The sequence below is a fragment of the Ischnura elegans genome, chromosome 10, assembly GCF_921293095.1.
Source record: "Ischnura elegans chromosome 10, ioIscEleg1.1, whole genome shotgun sequence".
In the NCBI taxonomy this organism is placed as follows: Eukaryota; Metazoa; Arthropoda; class Insecta; order Odonata; family Coenagrionidae; genus Ischnura; species Ischnura elegans.
The window spans coordinates 67678069-67688934 of NC_060255.1; the positions used below are offsets into that span (position 1 = coordinate 67678069).

Below are 10866 nucleotides of genomic sequence, written 5' to 3' on the forward strand. Positions count from 1 at the left end.
AAAAGTCACAAAATATACTTTTAAAATGTATATTTATTACAAAAATTGAACTCTGCTCAACACAATAATAGCGATAAAAAAATAAAAAAACAAGAATATCATTCTCGAGAACTTCTAACACAAGGATAAATTAGTCCAATGTCACTAGAGAGAGCGATTTGTCCACCTCTCTGCACGGAGTCACCAGACAACACTTGGGAGGGGCTACCCACTCACAAACATCCATCTTGACATCAACCTAGTCCACAGCATCAAAGTCCACCTCCTCCACTTTGATACGCGGCTTCTTTGTGCATGGCCCCCCACTTGTCTCAGCATCAAATTCCAGGGTCGTGTCAGCCTTTGAAGCAGACTTAGTTTGGCTTCTGCGGTTGTCAAACCACACACGGATGCCCCAGTGATCACTAGGAAAGCTCTGAGTCCCTGCAACCTTCTGCAATCCCAAGAGGCCAAAATGCTGAGGAACAACTTCCCTATTCAAGGAGATGAGACAAATTGGAGGGATAAACGATAGAACTACTATATTTATATGTATCACAAATGGGTCATTACCTCAGACCCAAAATCGCAATATAATAAGATAATTTAGTAGCTGGAAAGGAAAGATTAGTTATATTGAAAAAAAATATTCCTAATTTCCTCATAACTTTAAAATGAAAAGTTGCCACCCATTTTTAATGAGTCAATGACATCAGTAAATTACAATCTATTACGTCATTCCAAGAGACTCGATCCGTGACAGAAAGAATTGCTCATTAGACTGTTAATGACAACAAACCACAAGAGATGGATGCATGAGGCTGAGAAGTAGAGGAGAAGTGGTGAGTCGCTCAGCAAGAGTTGGTAATGTCGTGAATTTTTCAGTGAAAGGGTAAGCCGTCGATATTTCACTGCTTATAGCTTGAGAGGAAGGTGACCAATTGAAAAATATGAAGCTATTTATTTTTCAAACTCCATTACATTCGATAACAATAAAAATAAGCTGAACAAACTCAAACTGAACAGGCCAATTTCACATGATTTTTACTTCCACAGACTAAGCATGCTAGCTAGCAATTCATATTGAAGAGAGAAGAGAGTATGATACTAACTGTGCAGGAAGATTTCACATGATCAAAGACACTTTGCTAGCAAGGAACTTACAGTATTATTGTTATCTTCCTCAATGTAAGGTTTTACTTAAAAATAAGAAGGTGGTATTGTTCTTGAGCTTCTGAGTGGGTTGTGTTTTATATCTTCACCAAAGTTGCACTGAATGAGTTATTAATCATCATTACAAACCCCTGAGGTACAATAAAAAACTCATTTGCGAATACTGTGTCACAAGATAATCAAACAGCAAATTCTAGTCATCGCATCCTCTTTTGATGCACTTCCCAGTAAACCTGGATTATTCTAGCGAACAGAATCTCTACAAGTACTACATATCTACAAAACAGAATTTAAAGAGACACCGTTTATGCAAAGTAATTTGAATTACCTCATAAGTGAGTATTTGATGTACGCCCGATCAAACCTCATTCGTGGCCAGAATCCTCTATTTCCTCCACCTGCAATGAGCTCTTGTGCATTCCCATTGCGCTTAGTGTCCCATGTGTAGCGTACTTCAGGTCTTGACCCACATGCCTCCCAGATATCTTCCACACCACATGGCAGGCCTCCAGCCGTGTCCACCTACATGACGAGCAGAGAGTGAGAGAGCAAAAGTAACGCCCCCATTCACGACAACTTAACTTGGCTTAGCATGACCCTCACTAAAGTGAGTAATACCATCAATCACAGCTCAGACATAAAAGCAATTACAAAGGACCCGTGGTGTAACTAGGAATATGCTTTGGGGGGAGGGATGGAGGGCCCTGAGGGGTCACCCCCCTGGCAGTCGGGGAAAATTTTTGAAAAATAACATTCCTTGAAATACATTTCACATCATTTTGACACCTAAATTTTACTTTAAGCAGATGCAGTTATTATTAAACAAAACTTCATCATCTTGTGGGGTTCTGCCCGTCGGCAGGTCCCCCACGCCAATGCTGTCTCCATTCTCCCCTGTCTGCGGCCACCTCCTTGAAGTCTCCATATCTTCCAATTTTTATGTTGTCAATGAACAAAAGGCTTCTCCTTCCCCTTCTTCTGACCCCTTCCACCGATCCCTCCAAAGCTACTTTCAAAATTCCATTCCCTCTCATCAAAACTAGACAGTTTTAAATTGGAAGTAAGGAAATAAAACTTTGTAAGGTTTATTTCCTTACTTCCAATATGGAGAGGTTTCACAAAGTAAAGCCTGAAGTTATTAGTTACAGTTTTAAATATTTCTAATTTCTCTGAGGCTATGGGGGGGGATCTATCCCCTCACCCCTCCCCCATAGTTACACCACTGTAAAGGACAATCACCAATTTTTAAAATTATCAATAAAAAAATTAATATCTTTCTTCCTATTAGCTAGATTTCAGGGGAACTTAAACCTTTTCTCTGGAAATATCCACACTGAATAAAGTTATACCACTCTTTCTTCAGAACAAGCAAACTTATCTAATTCTCAACTCCCAAGTCGTGCCAAGTTCAGTTGTGAGTGGGACTTAAGAAACCTCTACAGCAACTCCTGAAGGTTCTAAGCATGTTTTCATGTATCCTCCTACAAGACAGAAAGGTAACCCTAATTTTGACAACAAAAAATTCTAAATTCAATATAAACAACCATGAATCTGCAACAAAACTTCAAAAGCTCACTCAAAAAATTACAGCCCTTTTACAGATGACCACTCAGGACTGGTTTACATAAAGAATGCCTGGGATTTGACTAATTACTAAGATTTTAATTAGAGTTCCATAAAAATTTCAAAATGAATGTGTTGAAGCCAGTTTTTTACTTCCACTTCTTATATTTACAATATACATACATACAAATGTTCGCCTATGTTTTAATCACTTCTTTACAACACGGGAATAATATTTAATTTATTCAAAATCACCTGGCTGGCACAGTATAAGCGGGATTGTTGTACATGGGATTTTTAACAAAGAAAAGATAGACATTTGCAGCAGACTCCTGATTATCTGCCGGCAGATTATCCGTGCATGATTTTTACACACCGTCAATGTTTTCTGCAATCTTTATAAAAAATAAAATCAGACGAAAAAGCATTACGATTAATGAATTTTAATGCAAGGCAGCACCGGGCTCCGTTTGAATTCCCTACGTCTTTGTAAAACCGAATTATTTTACTTCCTTGCTGACAAGGAATGTTTAAAGTTTACTTGGACGTCTGCTCCAGCACTGCAGAAGATGAGCAGTAGGAAAAGGCACTTGATTAATTAGGAAAGATTCAATGGTTAACCAATTGTAAGTTAAGAAAAATTTCATCTATGATCTTGTAATGTATTTGTCACACCACAAATGTGCAGTTATTGCTGTGGCCCCGAATGTGGTTGAATACAGCCCAAGGGAACTGAAGATTTTGTCGCACTCAAACATGTTTAAGCCATGACCAGGCAAGGTCTAACAGGAGATGGAGGGAATACATAGTAGAAGGGAAGGCTGAGGAGGAAGTGGCAGCAGAGACGAAGTAAGTAGAGATTGCATAGCCAGGCACTCCCTAGTGTCTACAGTTTGCTGGAGTATAAATATACGCAGTGTATATATATATATATAGTCCATATATGGAGTATATAGATTGTGGTTACGTAAAGAAAGCTCTCGATGAGACTGGAAAACGATCTACATTAACAGACAGACATATGCAAATGATAATCTGTAGTTCGATTTACATAAATTATTAACATTACAAAAAGTCAAAGTGAAAATTTGGATTAACCATGTTTTACAATAGTTAGCGCTGCCTCTCCTCATCATTAGCCCAGATAATCAAGAGTATGCTGTATTTTCGGATGACTGGTGAATGCTATATGCAGGAAAAAAACATTATCATGGGGTGGACTTTGGAGGTTATATCGAGGCTTTCCAGGTTTCAACATATTGAGGTTACACAGTATCACTATCTGACTACAATCAAAAGACTTGATTCTTCATTATCATCACAAGTAAGCAATCCTAAGATTACTTTGACACAACTCTCCACTCAATCCTCGGTTCAGCTAATTTTTTCACACCTATGTATTTCTTCTCTTCCACATCCTTCTTCACTGTTTGCCTTCAAACCACAAACACCTTCCACCCTGTATGGGCTTTAAACCATGGTTATATTGTATCACAATATTACTTCAATCAATGGACTCGATTCCTGTTTTCCATAAACCCACAGGCACCTCCCACTCCCTTGTTCCACACACCTCAAAACAGCAAGCCAGCTACCTGCAGTCCCTTACCTCGGAGTCTCGAAGGTTGAAGTCACCAGCGAAGATCCCAGTGCGGTGAGGTGAGGTTGACAAAAGGCACTTGAGGCCATTTCGAAATTGCTGGACGCGCTCAGCCGCATGGTCCTTAGTGCTCTCCAGGTGAGAATTTATGAGAGCTAACTTTGTATCCCCAATGCAAGCCTGTAGTGGAGTAAAGAAGGATTTATTTCCTCTAACAAAATACAAACAAAGTTGACGCCATTTTTGAAGAAGACAATAATCATGTTAACTTGATTTCTAGTAGACTTGTAAATCAAGGACAGCAATCTAGTAAAAAACTCAGCCCATCATCTTCTCCAGAGGACTGAAGGAACCAGGCAAACTTCTCTTGGGGTGTAAAGAAGTCCTCTGACAGGAGATTGTCTAGTACCTGGAAGTTACCCTCGACAAGCACCTCACCACAACATGTTCCACACACCTGCAGCCATTGTTGAAGCAAGAAGGCATCAACTTCCCTGCCTGTTGGGGAATGCCTCCCTCCTGCAGCATCCCTGACTGCAGCTCCTAAGGGCCATTCTTCAGCCTTTTCTTAATATGCCACCGGTACATTAAGTGGCCTTTCATCAAGATCTGCTCGGCACATCCTGGATGTTGCAGAAAGTTGCTTTAGGTTGCCCTTCTGCTCGACTGGACACCATGCAATAAAGCACTATGGGAGATAGCAAGATTGGCTTCGCTCCAAGACTGAAAATTGCTGAATCCGAAGTCTGGGACAAGTATCCTCAGCCCTGCACTGAGACCGGCAGGATGGAAAACCAGCCACTGATAAGACTTCCTGCACAACTCCTCTTATAGGCCGCCACATGGGCATAAACACATTGATGCGAAGAACAACCCAAAGAAAACTCAAGTCTGAAGAGCCCAGGAGTAATGTCTGACAATGGCTATAATAATTCAAGCCTGGAATACTGCATCTGCCAATGAAGGAGTCATCAAACAGTCATTGCCGCATCATGATAATGAGCATCAAAATTACAAAACTATAATGATAATACCCATGGTACTCTTTAGCTGCTGACTGCTAGATGTCTTCCACATTGGAGTAGTTCAAAAAGTGTTATATATGAGATCACTATTCTTGATTTTTCAGTGTACCAGAAATCAAGTTACCTTGATTATTGGTGCTTTAGAAAACACCTATCAGTCAATGGATAGAGAAGATTCCCTCAGGCACAGGTTCTGACAGGATATACATTAGACACAATCAGGCAAACGTGGACTCAATAAGTATAACAATGCTGGTTGCATACATTTTTCCTCTCCTAAGAGGGACCGTTGCAACTCACGAAGATACTGTAATAAGTTAACCAAGCTATGATTAAGGATTTTTATTTAATGAAACTGAAAATTTTTTGTTTTCTTAGAGATGGTGTAGCCAACAAATATATATTTAGAATAACTTTCTGCTCTGACAGCATTAGGATGACCATCTCCAGTTTCCATGGAAAATTTTTCCATCACAATGTGCATTGATTATCAAGATCCTTAAAGGCTATTTTACACAGGGAACATCATTGTGCAGGTAATTACTGAAAATATGTTGAAATTGTGAGAATGCGAGCTTGGAATTAGAGAAGAAGCTATTTTGTCATCTCGCATCCACGCATTCTCACGTACGTTCTAGCAATTCACCGCTTTAAACAATGCAATTTTGATTGTGCCTTCGTTCATATGTCAGATTGCACAATTATGTGCCCGGCTTAAAACGGCTTTAAGGTTGATGGAAATCTCACATTAAGATGGCAGCAGTGACAGATGGAACGACCAGATCAGAGGTTACCATAGTCATTTCACTTCATGCGGATTCCAATGACTTCACATATTGCCATACAACAATGAAGAAATGAAAAAAAACCAAACCTTAGCACACAGCAGGTTCCTCCCCATGAGGGATCCAGGATGCTGAATAATTTTGTGGGACTCATACTGAACGGTGTAGCAAAGGAGCAAAATAGCTGTGAAGTAATCCTCTTCGTCCATTCGTCCAGATATGACTTGATACTCGGGCAATCGATCCTCTATATATTCAATAGTTTGTGGCACCAATTCCTGGAGGAACACAATGTCGATTTTCTCCCTGCGACATAAGCAAAATGATGAACTTCAACTTACAAACTGAAAAGTGAGACATGTTATGAATTGTGCTAGGGATACACTACAACCATTTCACCTTGTTGAAAATAATTCTGAAGCTGGTGAAGGCATTTTGATTGCATGAAAACCACGTAAGGATACAAATATCTTCAAAGGATACTTGATTAATTATGAATCTGCTTTATCTGGTCAAATAAATGTAATACTATATTTCTCCGAACATAATCCCCCTCTGAATATAGTCCCCCCTCCCCCTAATTTTGAGGCTTCAGTTTCGGGAAAAGTTAAAAAAAGTGCATTTGAATATAGTCCCTCCCTTTACTTTTACCACAGGCATTTTTGGAAAAAAAGGGGGGACTATATTCAGACATATACGGTACTTAGGATACTTTCCATAAAATATTTCTCTTTCATAAAAGGTTAAGTTACACCATAGTTTGAGATTCCAGAAGTTCGTGGCTTATTTGCAGCCAACATTCTTTGTCATCTGTGCATCCCTACATGGATCACAAAAATATGGCATCAAAACCATAAACATTAAAGTGAAAAACCTGAATAGCATACACCGTTTTGCACGCTGACCAAAAAGGCTCTTGTAGCTAATGAAGAGCTAAGTTGCTAATCAGATTGGCAACAATGCTTATTAAATCAAATGTATTATGGCTTTGTTGCCTCTGCAGGACCTGTGAAACAACCCCCCACCCCCAGAACTTAGAGAAATTTTAAAGTTTAATCCATTTTACTTTATTGGATAAATATTACTTATAGAATAGAGTAAGGATTAATAAAATATAATAATAATTTTATTTACTCCTACATTTTGATTTTAGAGCCGAATAACAAAGAGAAGGAGCTTTAGTGGTCTCCAAGGTCATAGGACCACAATATTCCTCAGAAAGCCGTGCAACTCAACATTTTGAACCATTATCATAAAAATTTTCTGGCGGAGGGCACCCGTACCTGCCATGTTCCATGACCCCCAGTATTAGTTGCTCCTAAAACCACCTAGCCTTAATTCCCAGCTCCATACCTGCCAGTGATAACCTGTATGTATTTCATTGAACTGAATTACATTGTGAAAGGCAGTGAAAGAAGCACACTTAACAAAACATAATCGGATTCAAAGAAACTTGAAAAATTATTTCCCATTTATCGATCTTGAAACATCTAGAATGAGACGCTTTCTCACCCGAAGAATTATGTAGATATTAGATTTGGCTAATGTCGAAATGATTTTTTTTTGCATTGTAGCTCAGTGGAGAGCCGAATATCTGACGATCCATCCGCTAATTAGGAGAACCCACTCTCCTCCTATCCTTTCTGTTCCTTCCTTCCCTTCCCCTACTGATAGCGCTTCGTGCTTTCAAATAACCGTACGTGTCTATGGATGTCTTTAAACGAATCGAATCGTGCAGTTGACGGCACAGGGCCTTTGACATATACAGATATCAAAGCCTTTCATTCAATACATACCTTCCATGAATTTATAGGGTGGTTTCCTATTATTTTTTTATTGCCTAAATTGAAAGATTATTACTCCTGGAGTACATATTTCATGCTTTTAGATTTTTAAATGACGATATCTATTTTTTGCCATTGAATGAAAAGTGAAAATTTTCAAGCGTGCGAAAATGCAACGGATAAGTATGAATGCTGGGAAAAGCCTATGAGACGTCATTCTGATTCCTGCTGTCACCGTGTGAGGTGACCTTAGGGTGAGGATTGTGCACTGCTGCAGTGCAGGCTGCTAGCAGGTAGCAGAGTACCCTGCTAGCAGGTAGCGCTGGGCTTAAATAAGGATTATTAATACCTTATCAAAAGAAGGAGACTTTCCGACCATAGGCAGTTTTAATAGGTGATTATTAAGAGATGTTTCCCTGAGCTCTGTGCCTCACGCATGCATTGGTAATCTCAGACGATGTAAAACTCTTATCCACTCGTATAGAAACTAGGTCCCCGTGACGTCACGTGGAGTGGCATCGCATGGGCACCAATCTGGCCTTTTTCAAATGCAGTTAAAATTGACCATTGCCATTCGTCTAAACTGGGATTTCTAAAACCAAATAATTTTTATATTATGAATACACTAATGGTGGGTAACGAATCGCAACCAATGACTTTCTTTTTCTTTGATGAAGGAAACTACCCTATTGGCTGCCAGCCCTTGTGGTTGTATCCTCTAGGTGCCCAACCTGGGCCTTCATTTGTTGTCCATATTGTGAAAACATAATGTGAGGTGTTCATCATTTAGAAAAATTTGTGCGCAGTGCAGTTCAACACATTAGAAACATGCACCATTGGAAAAGGAGACTGGGTAATTGAACCTTCGAGACCATGTGCTGGCTGAAGATCAATCGGATAAATAGGAGAGAGATAAGGTGGTGTATTGAAGAATACAACAGGAAACTACAGAGCACCATATGCCGAAGGACCTAGTTGATAAAGCATTTCATGCTAGGACGATGTAATCACGTGATAAATAAAATGGAGGGTAATGTAATAGGAAAAGAACACTTAGGAAGGCAAGAGATTACATAATATTGGGGACAGATAAAGGGACACCCTAGGAAGAACATCAGGGAACTAAAGCGAAGACTTTCAGAAAGAGAGAACAGGGGGGGGGGGACTACAGAACATTAATATGAAGATTACAGCATTAACCATTATAAATAACTGCTCCCCAACGTCCTTGCTAAATGGTACGATAGATTTTTTTCAGTAGATAATCCACCCTGCCTTCCTTTTGGTCCCTAAAAACAGGATATGATGGTGTACTGCTTGCAGTTGTATTGAGCCATGTAGCAAGATGCTTGTCATGCATGTGTTGAAGCCAAACCCTAATACCATTAACGACAGTAGTTTTATCTATGATGGCATAGGCTTTCTATCTTTATCAGTGAATTAGTTTTTCAAGGCATACATCTAGAGCAATTTAACCCTTTCCCTGCGGCCCACCCTACGGAAACCTACACCCCGTATGCGGCGAAGGTGCTGAGTGCATGGCAGGGAGGATGTAAAGGTACATTCACAGCAGTCTGCCGTGCAAACGTACCAGGTACGTTCACAGCAGCAAAAGGGTTTATGAGAAATTTAATGCTATAATCCACTTACTTGAGCCTAATTATGGTCAGGTGTCTACCCACTTTCAAAACTTGTCTGAAATCTTGGTCAGAGCAGAGATTTCGGACTGGTTTCGAAAGTGAGCCCACTTGGACCACTTTGTTCACCAATCCACACTGAGTCAGCTTATTCTATCTCAGCTCAGCTTAGGTGGTGAACGTAGTGTACAATCTTAATAACAGTGAATGAGATACAAAACATTCATGTCTAATGAAATCATACCATTATAATGGAAATTGGTGAATTCATCACATAAAATCGCATTTGCCGGAGAAGTTATAAAACTATGAAGACATACTCAAACAAAATCTTGCAAACAGCTTTGGTCCGCATCTTCAAATTCCTGGACTGTAATCCATCTAGATTCCATGAAGCAAAGGTAAAAGTTGGGGGAGGTACAGAGGTCAGTTGATAAGCTGGACCTAGGGATTCCAGCAGTTTCTGACTGTAAGGAGAAAGGCAGAATTACAAATCTCTCAAGCCTACAAGCACAACGTGACGACATCTCATTAATTACGCGAATTACCCAGCATTTGACACCTCTGGTTCTGTGGTCGTGTCTTCGCGGGTAGAGGTATTTGCTTCAAAGAAGTCCGAAACCGATCTCTGCCGTGATAGAAAAATATTTTACGTAAATGATAAACGAAAGGGAATGCAGCATAACTTAATATGGTACCTGGCTTACAATTTTTTATCTTTTCTAACCATCCGATGAAGAGAGAAAACTTAACAAAGCACATAGTTGAACGGCACATAAAACTAAATTTGATCATTTATTTAAGTCCTCTTATAAGTTTATATTAATACAATTATACAGTGACATTTACAGTTTACCTCTAAATTCCATTTTCTATCCTGAAGATAAAATTGTGCGCAAGCTGAATCAGTAGCCGTGATTTCAACAAACTTCTCCACCAAATCTTGGCACTTCTCGGCATTCAAGCCTTGGTCTTCCCCTTCATTCATTTCTATTGAATATTGTAACTTGCACACGAAAGATACTGCATTCACGCCCAGGAATATTTTATCGCTACTTCAAAATGCTCTTCTCTCACTGACTGCGCACGAGAAGAAACACGGACATGGTCTTCAATCACTCCACAAGAAACGGATGAGTCGAGAAACTCCTCAAATCCTGAATTTTTACCATCCTACATTGAAAAAATCTACATTCATCCGTAAATCATAGACTCACATCTGACACAACATGTAGAAACTTGCACGGTAAAAATTTTCACCGCCGCGCCTGCCGCTGCGACCAATCTCCGCGATGATCAACTGTTACAAAATTTGAACAC

General features: G+C 39.6%; 1 protein-coding gene across 2 annotated transcripts; it reads right to left on the minus strand.

Moving 5' to 3' along the window:
* Positions 1-187: 187 nt before the first annotated feature.
* Positions 188-10812, minus strand: LOC124166699 (tyrosyl-DNA phosphodiesterase 2-like). Of its 2 annotated transcripts, XM_046544348.1 has the most exons (7): positions 10403-10812; positions 10095-10174; positions 9867-10013; positions 6215-6431; positions 4325-4495; positions 1481-1674; positions 188-473 (listed from the first exon to the last, which is right to left on the minus strand). In XM_046544348.1, the coding sequence occupies exons 1-7, from the start codon at positions 10532-10534 to the stop codon at positions 239-241; spliced, it is 1176 nt and encodes a 391-aa protein (XP_046400304.1). In that variant the 5' UTR covers positions 10535-10812; the 3' UTR covers positions 188-238. The 2 variants fall into 2 exon arrangements, with proteins under 2 accessions (XP_046400304.1, XP_046400306.1); XM_046544350.1 differs by lacking the exon at positions 4325-4495.
* Between the last annotated feature and the right edge of the window lie 54 nt (positions 10813-10866).